The sequence below is a fragment of the Mauremys mutica genome, chromosome 25 (assembly GCF_020497125.1).
Source record: "Mauremys mutica isolate MM-2020 ecotype Southern chromosome 25, ASM2049712v1, whole genome shotgun sequence".
In the NCBI taxonomy this organism is placed as follows: domain Eukaryota; kingdom Metazoa; phylum Chordata; order Testudines; family Geoemydidae; genus Mauremys; species Mauremys mutica.
This window is the reverse complement of record NC_059096.1, coordinates 15,470,151-15,483,248: the sequence shown is the minus strand read 5'-3', so window position 1 is coordinate 15,483,248 and position 13,098 is coordinate 15,470,151. Positions and strand designations below refer to the sequence as shown.

Here is a 13,098-nt window from a genome sequence, read left to right as displayed (position 1 = left end):
TATAGTCTCTGAGAGAGCAGAGAGCAGGTGGATGCCCTGCCACAGGAAACCTTAAGTAGCTGCAGAATTTACACACACCTGTTTGCTCACCTAAGAAACATTTCTTTAACTCTCATGTAATCTGCCAAGCCAGTCAGTTCCGAGATAAAAGCGATTTTCCTATGGGCCCTTTCCTTCTTTGGATTAACCTGCCATAGTGCCAAACAAAGGCCCTTTTTCACTTAGAAAGTGCAAGTTTTGCATTACATTGGCATTAAACTGCAGCATGAGGCTTCCTGTATTAAACAAGTGAGCTTCAGAGGTGCAGGTTATTCGGTATTATAACAGATTCCCCAAATCATAGAAATGTAAGACTGGAAGGGACCTCAAGAGGTTATCTAGTCCAGTCCCCTGCATTCATGGCAGGACTAAGTATTATCTAGACCATCCCTGACAGGTGTTTGTCTAACCTGCTCTTAAAAATCTCCAATGATGGAGATTCCACAACCTCCCTAGGCAATTTATTCCAGTGCTTAACCACCCTGACAGGAAGTTTTTCCTAATGTCCAACCTAAACCTCCCTTGCTGCAATTTCAGCCCATTGCTTCTTGTCCTGTCCTCAGAAGTTAAGGAGGACAATTTTTCACCCTTCTCCTTGTTACAACTTTTTAGGTACTTGAAAACTTATCATGTCCGCTCCCCTCAGTCTTCTCTTCTCCAGACTAAACAAACCTATTTTTTTTCAATCTTTCGTCATAGGTCATGTTTTCTAGACCTTTAATCATTCGTGTTGCTCTCTGCCAGATTTTCTCCAGTGTGTCCACATAGTTCCTGAAATTGTTGAGGCCTTACCAGTGCAGAGTAGCGGAGAAGAATTACTTCTCATGTCTTGCTTACAACATTGCTGCTGATACGTCCTAGAGTGATGTTTGCTTTTTATGCAACAGTGGTACACTGTTGACTCAGTTAGCTTGTGATCCACTCTGACTTCTAGATCCCTTTCTGCACAGCACTGCTTCCTGGGCACTCATTTCCCATTTTGTATGTGTGCAGCTGATTGTTCCTTCCTAAGTGGAGTACTTTGCATTTGTCTGTATTGAATTACATCCTATTTACTTCAGACCATTTCTCCAGTTTGTCCAGATCATTTTGAATTTTACTCCTACCCTCCAAAGCACTTGCAACCCCTCCCAGTTTGATATCGTCCACAAACTTTATAAATGTACTCTCTATGCCATTATCCAAATCATTGATGAAGATATTGACTAGAACCACACCCAGGACCAATCCCTGCAGGACCCCACTCAGTATGCTCTTCCAGCTTGATTGTGAACCATTGATAACTACTCTCTAGGAATAGTTTTCCAACCAGTTATGCACCCACCTTATAGCAGCTCCATCTAGGTTGTATTTCCCTAGTTTGTTTATGGAAGATCATGCAAGACAGTATCAAAGTCTTACTAAAGTCAAGATATACCACTTTTACCGCCTCCCTCCCATCCATAAGACTTGTTACCTGTCAAAGAAATCCATGTTGACTGTTATTTATCATCTTCTAGGTGTTTGCAAATGGATTGCTTGATTATTTGCTCTGTTATTTTTCTGGATACTCAAGTTAAGCTGACTGGTCTGTAGTTCCCCGGGTTGTCTTTATTCCCCTTTTTATAACTTGGCAATGTATTTGCCCTCTTCCAGTCCACAGGAATCTCACCCATCTTCCATGGGTTTTCAAAGATAATTGGTAATGGCTCATATATCTCCTCAGTCAGCTCCTTGAGTGTTCTAGTATGTGTTTCATCAGGCCCTGCCAACTTGAAGACATCTAGCTTGTCTAAGGTCTGGTCTACCCGACAGAACTGTATCGATATAACTACACCACTGAGGGGTGTTAAAAATCCCCATCCCTGAGCGACGTAGTTATACTGACCTAACCCCCCACGTAGACAGCGCTATGATGACAGGAGAGCTTCTCCGGCTGACATAGTTACCACCTCTCAGGGAGGTGGATTAACTATGCCAATGGGAAAGCTCTCATCCATTGGCTTAGAGCAACTTCATTAAAGCTCTAAGAGGCACAGGTCCATCGATGCAGCATTTTACGTGTTGATGTGCCCTAATTAATTTTTAAGTTGGTCTTCCCCTATTTTAGCCTCACGTCCTACCTCATTTTCACTGGCGGTCACTATGTTAGACATCCAATCACTACTAACCTTTTTGGTGAAATCTGAAACAAAAAAGGCATTTAGCACTTTTTGCCATTTCCACATTTTCTCTTACTGTCTTTCCTCCCTCGCTGAGTAATGGGACTGCCCTGTCCTTGGTCTTCCTCTTGCTTCTAATGTATTTGAATGTTTTCTTGTTACCCTTTATGTCCCTAGCTAGTTTAATCTCCATGTGTGCTTGGTAAAGGTAATAATTGGAGATATACCAATCTCCTAGAACTGGAAGGGACCTTGAAAGGTCATCGAGTCCAGCCCCCTGCCTTCACTAGCAGGACCAATTTTTTGCCCCAGATCCCTCAAGGATTGAACTCACAACCCTGGGTTTAGCAGGCCAATGCTCAAACCACTGAGCTATCCCTCCCTGTGTTGATTTTTTATATTCATCCTTTGTAATTTGACCTCGTTTCCACTTTTTGTGGGACTCTTGTTTGTTTGTTTTTTCAGATCATTGAACATCTCCGTATTACGACAGGGTGGTCTCTTGCCATACTTCCTGTCTTTCCTACACAGTGGGATAGTTTGCTCTTGTGCCCTTAATAATGTCTCTTTGAAAAACTGCCAACTCTATTGAACTGTTTTCTCCCTTAGACTTGCTTCCCATGGGATCTTACCTACTAACTCCCTGAGTTTGTGAGTCTGCCTTCTTGAAATCCATTGTCTTTAATCTGCTGTTTTCCCTTCTACCATTCCTTAGAATCATGAACTCTATCCTTTCATGATCACTGTCACCCAAGCTGCCTTCCACTTTCAAATTCTCAACCAGTTACTCCCTATTTGTCAAAATCAAATCTAGAACAGCCTCTCCTCTAGTAGCTTTCTCCACCTTCTGAAATAAAAAAAAGTCTCTTATGCATTCCAATACCTTTTTGGATATTCTGTGCTCTGCTGTGTTATTTTCCCAACAGATGTCTGGGTAGTTGAAGTCCCCCATCACCACCAAGTCCTGTGCTTTGGGTGATTTTGTTTTTAAAAAGCCTCTTCCACCTTTTCTCCCTGGTTAAGTAGTCTATGCTAGACCCCCTACCACAACATCACCCTTGTTTTGTACCCCTTTTATCCTTACCCAGAGATTTTCAGCAAATCTGTTTCCTATTTCTATCTCAACCTCAGTACAAGTTTATACATGTTTGATTTACATGGCAAAACCTCATGGAAAAACCTTTTTTCTCTGCCTGTCCTTCTTGAGCGAGCTATGTCACTATGTTAGGTTGGACATTCGGAAAAACTTTTTCACTAGTAGGGTGGTGAAGCACTGGAATGGGTTACCTAGGGAGGTGGTGGAATCTCCTTCCTTAGAGGTTTTTAAGGTCAGGCTTGACAAAGCCCTGGCTGGGATGATTTAGTTGGGTTTGGTCCTGCTTTGAGCAGGGGGTTGGACTAGATGACCTCCTGAGGTCCCTTCCAACCCTGAGATTCTATGATTCTATGTCAGTATTCCAGTCACGTGTATTATCCCACCAAGTCTCTGTGGTGCCAACTATGTCATGTAAATTTTCTGGAAAACAGTGATTTACCTTTCACTTTTACAATTAACTCCTTTGTCTGACATCTTTTGGCATCCACACTTGAAAAAAGCTGTTGAAAAATTGGAGAAGGTTCGGAGAAGAGGTACAGCGTTGATTCAAAACCTGGAACACACACCTTCCCGGGAAGGGCTGAAGGAGCTTGGTCTATTTAGTTTGTCAAAGAGATGGTTACAAGGTGACTTGATCACAGTCTACGCTACCTGCACAAGGAGAAAATATTCTAATATTGGTATATATGCCTGTTTGTTAGCCTAGGATAGAATTTTGGGTTTGATTTTTGATACTTTTATATCCTTACTAATATGTGTGAACAAAAAAGAAAGACACTGTTTGTTGCTTCAGCCCAGCAGAAAAGTATTACTGGGCAATGTTCCCTCTAATTTTTTATATCCATGTGCAGAATGAATTTTAATATGTGCACTAATATGGAGGTGATGTGTGGCAGGGGTGGGACCAAAGGGTTCAGGGTGTGGGAGGGGGCTCAGGGCTGGGGCAGAGGGTTGGGGTGCTGGTGGGTGAGGGCTCTGACTGGGGGTGTGGTCTCTGAGGTGGGCCAGGAGGAGGGGGTTGGGGTGTGGGAGGGGGCTTGGGCAGAGGGTTGGGGTGCTGGTGGGTGAGGGCTCTGGCTGGGGGTGTGGTCTCTGAGGTGGGCCAGGAGGAGGGGGTGGGGGTGTGGGAGGGCGCTTAGGGATGGGGCAGAGGGTTGGGGTGCTGGGGGTGAGGGCTCTGGCTGGGGGTGTGGTCTCTGAGGTGGGCCAGGAGGAGGGGGTTGGCGTGTGGGAGGGCGCTTAGGGATGGGGCAGAGGGTTGGGGTGTGGGGGCGAGGGCTCTGGCTGGGGGTGTGGTCTCTGAGGTGGGCCAAGAGGAGGGGTTTGGGGTGAGGGAGGGCGCTTAGGGCTGAGGCAGAGGGTTGGTGTGCTAGGGGGTGAGGGCTCTGGCTGGGGGTGTGGTCTCTGAGGTGGGCCAGGAGGAGGGGGTTGGGGTGTGGGAGGGCACTTAGGGATGGGGCAGAGGGTTGAGGTGTGGGGGGTGAGGGCTCTGGCTGGGGGTGTGGTCTCTGAGGTGGGCCAGGAAGAGGGGTTTGGGGTGTGGGAGGGGGCTCGGGCAGAGGGTTGGGCTGTGGGGTTGAGGGCTCCAGGGTGGAGCTGGGGATGAGAGGTTCAGGGTGTGGGAGGGGGCTCCAGGGCTGGGGCAGAGTGTTGGAGTGGGAGGGGTGAGGGCTCCAGCTGAGGGTGCAGGCTCTGGGGTGGGGCCGGGGATGAGGAGTTTGAGGTTCAGGCTGCCCCAGGGTTGGGGCCAGAGGACTCCCCCAGCCCTCTCCCTGCTGGCAGCGCGAGCTCAGGGCGGTGGGGAGAGGCCCACAGCAACCCTGCATGCCCCAACTTGCTCCCCTCCCCACTCCCTGCCCACCACCTACCTCTCTCCTCTCCAGGCCCTGTGGCTGCACGGCCCTTTATAGCCTGCTGTGCGGCCACACAGCGTAGAGGGAACTTAGTTACTGGGTATAGTGGGAGTTTAATAGACGAGCACACGCTGGAAGGCAGCCTGGCTCCTCTCTCAAGCCAAGGTCAAGCAACCAGTTGGGAGGGGCAAGGGGGGAGGCATAAGAAAAACGAAAAGCCAAAGAAAAGCCAAAGCACCTCCTCACTCCTTACCCCTCCCGTGGGATACAAAAGAAGTGGTACCAAGTCCACAGACTCACGACCCTCCAGAACAGAGCATGGCCATAAGTTATAAGTGGTGGGACCAGGAGTGTGCACTGCAAGGATATTTGGGCCTTCTGAGAAAGAGGAGGTGGGAACGGGACACGGGTAAAGGCTCTGTGGCCTCAGAGCTATGGATACGTTTGCTTGAAACTAACCCCAATAAACATTGCATTGCCTGCACTTCAGACTTGCGGTGTTCTGCTTTCTGTCTGCGTGACAAGAACCAGGGGAGGGGTGAAGGGAAAGCCCCTAACAATTAGGAGTCTTTTTAGAAGGCAAAGGCATTAGAAGATCCCATGGATGGAAGCTGAAGTTAGAAAAATTCAAATTAGAAATAAGATGCAGCTTTTTTAAATGGGATAATTAACTACTGGAACAGACTCCCCACAGCTCTGGTAAATTCTCTGTGACGGGGAATTTTTCGGAAAGAGAAGCTGTAGTTAAACATCAAGTTATATCTTCTGGTGGCTATCCTCAGCTATAGGCCCCCAGCAGCATACACTTTCCTGCCAAAGAGGACCATACATTTAGCCTCCTTAGCCTTGGGAGCCGGTGCCTGTTGCCCCGGCACTCTTTTTCATTCACCACCGAGACCACCAGGGAGCAGGGGAGTGGGTGAGAGAATAAAAACTCTGGATTGGAATGGACATGAACAACACATCTTAAAGAACAACAGTTACAAGAAGGTGAGTAACTGTTTTTTCATGTGAGGAACTCCGCTTAAGGACATTTTTGGCATCACAGTTGCAGAGAAAAGCTTGATAACATTACCTGAGTGACCCCTAAAGACTCAGAAACTGGAAGGCAAATCAAGAGCACCCCCCTCCCCCATTTATTATGTTTTAAAATCTCATTATTTGGGGGAACTGACTCAATTTTTTAACCCTGGGAGTTGGCAATGCTGTGCCTCATGCTACAGCCCTCAACCCTCTGTTCATCTTGCAGACCCTCCTGGTTTGAGGAGGCCAGGGATTATCAGATTGTCACATGGCATTCTTCCCTTCTGAGTGCCTTTGGGTGAGGGTGGTTTTGGGATCGATCCATCAGCATTACCTGAGCAGAGATGTAGTCACAATGACTGTATTCTCCCTCTCCTTGTGCTTAACATTGGGGGTGCTTGGATCCTTTACCTTCTACTCCCTTCTCTTTTCTTCGTTTGTCTTCAGAGTTTAGAAACTGAGGCCCCCGTATTTAGGCACCTAACTCCCATTGATCGGAGTCTGAGCTCTCCTTGGACTGTTATTGTGAGAAAGCAACTGAAAAGAGACAAGTCTTACTTCTTTCTTTGCATGTGGTGAGATCCATGGTTCCTCTAGGACAGATCCACTGTGGTGAGCCATTGCTAAGAAACCTTGATGCCCTGCTCTTAGATGTCTCACTGTTGGTGCTCATACTTCCACCATTCCCAGGGCTGTCCCTGATTTGGCAAGCTCAGATGAGAGCAATATCTGCAGGATGGGGCTTCCCCTATTTGGTACCCTCAGGAAAAATGGGGGATAGCTGGGTTGCCCTCCCTGCTTTGATGAGCTCAGGTGAGAGGGCAGTTACACAGCTGGATGCTTTTGCATATTATGCATTCCTGTTTGTTCCTGTAGTGCCCCAAAGTGTGCAAAGCACTGCATGTGAACCTAGGAATGATACAGCCCTTTCCTGGAGGAGCAGACAATGTAACGAGACAACTCGCTGAGAAGGTTGAGGGAAGTGAGGCCTGGTCAGAAAAATAATCAAGGTGCTGCTAGGCAAACATTTTGTTAATGCCATTTCTTTTGGTTATGTTTGGTATCCATTCTGCCTCCCTCCATTCTGCAATCTGTCCATTTCCCCTCATTAATCTGCCCCAGCCATGCACTCCACTTTCCCAATGCCCACCAGAGGCAGGGAGCACCAGCCCATCGACAAAGAGAAAACACAAAATGTGAAATATTGCAAAGGCTCTGAGGGCCACCTAGCCCCACCCCCCTTGCTGCCCAGCTCCCCCTTTTTTGGGGGCTGCACAAACCCCTCGCATGGCTGCCAATAGCCCACTCTGTCCAGTGGGTCTCTACCATTTCTTATCCTGACTGGAAAGGGGGAGGAACAGGAGCCTTCCCTGTGGATGCTCCACACATGGCCCTTGTCCACCAGTACCTGAGGCTTCCTTCCCCCTTTTTTGTGTGTGTCTCCATCCTCGCAGTGGGGCAGAGGAATCCCACCCCAGACCCACCCACCACGGCCCAGGAGGAGGCTGCCTGGAGGGATCTATTTCCTTGGTGCCCCTGGGGCGGGGGTATGGGGCTGGGTCCCCTCCCCTTGCTTGCCCTGTGGCCCTTCTCCGCTGGGGGGAGCTTGTGAAGGTCTCCTGGTCCCTGCAGTGGGAAGACCTGGGGGGCTCTGCTGAGGTCTGGCTGAGCTCAGGGGCTGCTCTAGAATAGTGGTGACCTCACTGCTGTGGGGGGTCACCGGCAGGCCACGGCTGTTGATGGGGTCAGAGGCTAGTGGGCCCAGCGGTCACATCGGCAGTAGGGGCCATGCTGTGCCTCATGCGTGACAAGCGTGCGGGTGTGGTTGCTTGGTAACCACAGGGAGCAGCTACCGTTCTCCCAACATCCGCTGAGCCCCGATGAGTGAGGCGGGTCTCCGGCCCCCTCTGCTGCTCCTCCTGCCACTGGTGGCTGCCACCGCCTCCCTCGCTGGGCGGCACGGCAACGCCTGCCCGGCCCCATGCCAGTGCCACCGGGGGCTGCTCAACTGCAGCAGGGCCGCCCTGCCCGCCGGGCTCCACCGGCTACTACGGCCTGGGCCCACCGCCCGCAACCAGACCTTCTTCTTCCTGTGAGTACCGGGACAGTGCGTCAAGACAGAGACCCCCCCAGGCAGCCCCCACCCCCAAAGGGAGACCCCCCCAGACACAGACACCCCCCTCCCTGACCTCTCTGTGGGGATAGAAACTCCAGCACCCAGATCTCTCCTGCCCAGGCAGGGATCCTTTCAGCACAGACTGAATAGGCTCATTGCAGTACCTGAACATCTCACACCCATGGGTTCCCCCTCCCAAGCCCTGTGGGAGGTAGAGGAATATTGCTACTATCTTCATTTTCAGAGCACGTCAGGGCAAAATTGCCAAATTTGGGAGTCTAAAGTGAGGCAGCTGAGGGAATTGAGAGCATAAATCTCATTGGCTTTCAATGAGGCTTGTGTTCCTAAATCCCCTGGGTCCCTAAATCTACAATTGGGGCTATTGTTGAAGGGCCTGCAGCTCTTGTTGAGGTCAATGGAAGGCAGACCCTGTCTGATTTAGTTCCCTAAATGTGCCTTTCAGTGCCTAACTTCAGACACTCAGGTTTGAAAACGTTGACCTAGCTGATGTGCCCAAGCTCCCCATCTGCTCTTCTTTTGCTTGTTATTACCAGGGTCAGGGTCACGGGCTGAGTACAGGCTCAGGGGAAGGAGAGAATCTGCCCCTGCCTTAGGGGGCATGAGGACATTCACCAGCGTAGCTGTGCGTTTGAACGAGATGAGCTAAACTGGAAAAAGGCTCTTCTGGATTAAGAGTGTCCACACGGGGAATTAGATAGGGTATAACTATAGCAGTGTATATCCACACCTTTCCTTTACCGTCTCCCTGTGTAGATAAGCCCTTACTCCCCAGCATCCCAACCCCAAAAGAGATTTGGCTGAGCCTGCCAGTAGTGGCTGTGGTCCCCGAGGACACCAAGATTCTCTTGGGAGTTGTCATTGCTGCTGTACCTCACACGTGGGCCACACCGGCCCCTTAGCAGCTCTGGGAAATGGGGGAGCACAATGATGGCTTAAAGCTATTATTATTGTTATTATTTATGTGTATTACTGCAGCACCTAGGAGCCACAGTCATGGAGTAAGACCCTACTGTGCTAGACAAATAGAGAACGAAACTATGGTCCCAGCCCAAGGGGCTCCCTTTGCTCTCTATCCCCCATCTCTGCACATGCACTGTAGAAAGTGGGACATTTACCACCCTTAAGGTAAATGCAATTAAGCAAAGTACACAGTAGCAAATAGCGAGGCCGAGGAAGCTCCTGCCTTTCTTGCAAGGATGTGAAAACTGTCTCCAAAGCTGTGGCAGAAAACCAGGCCTGGGAAAGTTTGAGGCAGAAGCTCTGCACCAAACAGAGAGAGAGCAGGGCAGTATTCGGGATAATACTGTTTCCCCTGTTCTAGTAAAGCTGTTTGTTCAATGTTAGTACAAATTGGCTCATTGTGTGATGCTTTACCATGGTCACATGACAATCCGCTTCCCCAAAGCAGACAACCAGTCATCCACAGATGTACCCAAAGCAAATCAGAAACTGAAGTTACAGAACTCACATTATCCAATCTACCACACCACCTGGTACAGCTGTAGCCTTTGTGCAGACCCACCCTCTTTTCCTGGCAGTCTCCTGTTCATAGCTGAAAACATCTGTCCTGTCATTATTATAATTATTATTATAATCTATTTGTACCGTGGTAGCGCCCAGGCACCAGCCACCTTGTGCTGGGCACTGTGGGACCACTACAAAGAGATGGCCCTGGCCCAAAGAGTTTATATCGAATATAAAATGAGAGAGACAACAGATGGCTGCAACAAACAGCTGGAAGCTGAAGCTAGACAAATTCAGGCTAGAAATAAGTTGCCATTCCCCCTTGTTATACCCCCATGGAACACTCTGAATGATGCGGCTCCATTCTTGGCATTAACACCCTGGCAAAGTTTGTAGTCTCATTATTTCCTCCCCATTAGTCAGTGGTTAGCCATGCTTGTGAGAGTGGCTGTGACCATCACTTGCCATCTTAACTGCCTGTTTTCAGTCACTCAAAACGTTCTGAAACTTTCACTTCTTGAGCTGAAAGTTTCCAGGTCTGCTCTCTGCCCACAAGTGATTTTTATTTTCAATTCTAATCAGAAACACTGTAGTCAGTTTTAAGAATGAGGTTATTGAAAAAAAGAATGCACTTTCTCCATTAAAAAAGACAAAATCTTTCCCGGATTTCCCCATTGTCTGAACAGCTCTACAGCCACAGTGGCTGGGGGTTGAAAGGTGACATATGGCCTGACAGTCTTCAGTCAGAAGGAGGAATGGACTCAAGGGGCAGAAACAAACTAACCTAAGAAACAGAGAAAATGCGCTCCACCCTCAGTGAAATCCAATGGAGATTTTCAAACTCCCAGATGAGACTTGGGTGGAGTTTTCCCCTATGATTTCCAGGGCCTCACATGGAACTTTCCTCAGCTTCTGGGAGCTGGGAAGGATTCCATCTAGGCATTGTTGCTAGAGAAGAGATGTCAAGAAAGGCATGGTACTGTGGTCTCATTTAGCAGGGGGAAGAAAGAGGGTGCTGATGGATTGTTAACGGGGGGACCCCAAGAGGATTTCTGAAGCTGGGAGATGAAGTTATGAGCTGGTCACTGATGTGGGGGGAAGATCTGGGATGGCTGGCATCTAGGAGGAGGTTTTGGGGCTTGTCCCTAAGGGAATCAGAGGTGATTTCTACAGCAGGGGCTGATGACTCTTTTGCCTTGGCTCTCGAAAGGCTTGCAGAACATTTTGGGGCTGATCCCCACATGGAGTATTATAAACTGGTGTGCTGAGACCACTGCCTGCCAAGCTGACCAGCATTATTGTTTTCCTTGTGCTCCCTTATCTGTCTGTTCCACCTGGAGCCTTTTCCCTTAGATTGTAAGATCCTTGAGATAGGGATCTTTTTATTGTTTGTTTGTACAGCACCTAGCACCCTGGGGATACTGGCCCCAATCCTGGGGCCCCTGGCCACTACACAACACAAATAATCCTCATCATAAAATTCCAGGATTGTCCCCTTTCTGTTTGTCACTGTGCAGCCTAGAATGTCTGCTGAGTCAGTGTGAAGCGATGGTTGAGAGCTCTATGTTTGGAATATGACCAGGTCTAATCCTCAGTGGAATTCATGGTCTGTTACCATACAGTTTTTAAGTTCTCAGACACTTTTGGCTTTTTTACACTTTATGAATTACACACGTACGACCGCACGGGCTTTCAGCTTGTCAATGATGATAAACTATAGGCCAGATTCTGCTCCCATTGACGTCAATGGGAGTTTTTCCACTGACTTCCATGGGAACATTAGCAAGCATCAAGGGGGGATTCCATGGGTTCATTGCATCCTTGATTAGGAGGCCTCCACAGCAGGTGCAGAGCTAACATAGCCAGTGCTACACTGTCCCTGACAGGCACCCCAGCACAGGGTCATGCCGGAGTACGCGGAGGATGGGAGGGAGCATGGCTGCAGTGTTCCCATACCCCAGCTAGTGCAGCCAGGGTGTAAGTGAGGTCAGCCCGCAAGCCTGCTCAAACTGGTACCAGATCAAATCAGCCCCCAGTATGGGGTGGTATAAGCTGCACCGGTACAGGGACGAATTCCTTCTTAAACCCCACAGTTCCACTGCAGTATAGCTCTATTACCTCTATGGTGGGAGGGCAGCAGCATGTTCCCCACCGTGAGGGGGAGGGGAAGTGGCAGCCAAAGAGTGTGGGGCCAAACCCCTATTTGTATGAGCGAGCGGAATGGAGAAGCATTGCAAAGGTGTGTGCTGGGGTCTGGTATTAGCACATCGCTCCCGCCTGCCAAGTGCCGCCTCCAGCAGCTTGAGAAGGGACAGGACCACCTGGGAAAGGCTGGGAATTTAAATGAACACAATGCCAAGGTGGGGTGAGCAGCAGAGCTGGATCAATAACTGATTTTTTGGTTTGCTGGCAGGCCCAAAAAGCCCAGTTCTGGGCAAGTCAAACTGAAACGGAAACTTCCAAACAAGTGTAAGGATTTGACAAAGTCGACACAAACTGTGTTTTGTTTGAATGAAAGTTTCATTTCCAGGCATTTTTTAAAGGAAATGAATGGCCAGGTTCACAAACTAGCCGTAGGAGGAGCTGTTTCCTTATAAAGCTTAGTGCAGTGGCTAGTGCCCTCTCCTAGGGTGATTTGCACACGGGTCTCCAGTCTCTCAGGACAGTGCCCTAAGCACTGGCTATGGGGTTGCCTGAAACAGGACTTTTTCAGTCTTACCTGTTGAAGCTTTTCCACTTTGGATAATTATTGGAGCAGGGCCTTGAACTGGGAACACTGACATTAGAAAAAGAGCATGTCCTGACCAGCAGGCGACAGAAGTAGTCTCACACACATTCTCTGGCCCAATGACTAGTCAAGTATTTCATACATCATGGAACATCTTCAGTAGGAGAGAGAAATTATTAGTCAGAAAACTTTCACCCAGCTCGAATGGGCAGAGAAAACCCAGTGCCCTATCAGAAGAGGGGCTGGTCCAGGAAAACCCAGCTTGGAGAACACAGCCACAAAGAATCCATCCCTTGGGATGGGAATAAAGGTACCACACTCACAATACCAAAGGGGCTTGTTTTCTTCTTCCCTTAGTAGTAGCAAGATTTTCAGGAAAACAGGTTCCTTTGTTCCTTACAAGTTGTTTTGCCCCTGCAGCTCATTCCAGCCATAGCCCTCTGTGACACCTGCTTCTCCACAGAAATCAGTGGTGCCACCCCAATGGAGGATTGTGACTTTCAGAAGGGGGCAGCAGACTCAGTCTACATGCAACGATTTCAGGGCATGAATGTGCTCCATCAAAGTCAATGGGCATATTGCCTTGGAGGAGCATGATCACAGACTTTTATGACTCA

The 13,098-nt window shown here is 48.9% G+C and overlaps 1 protein-coding gene across 8 annotated transcripts in view; it reads left to right on the top strand.

Moving 5' to 3' along the window:
- The first annotated feature begins 7,940 nt into the window (after positions 1-7,940).
- The window catches only part of LRRC37A (leucine rich repeat containing 37A), a 55,064-nt gene continuing 49,906 nt past the window's right edge, over positions 7,941-13,098 (top strand). For all 8 annotated transcript variants that reach the window (XM_044999185.1, XM_044999186.1, XM_044999187.1 and 5 more), the window contains exon 1: positions 7,941-8,244. In XM_044999185.1, coding sequence (XP_044855120.1) covers positions 8,033-8,244 — 212 coding nt within the window. In that variant the 5' untranslated portion in view covers positions 7,941-8,032. The remainder of the gene's footprint in view (positions 8,245-13,098) is intronic.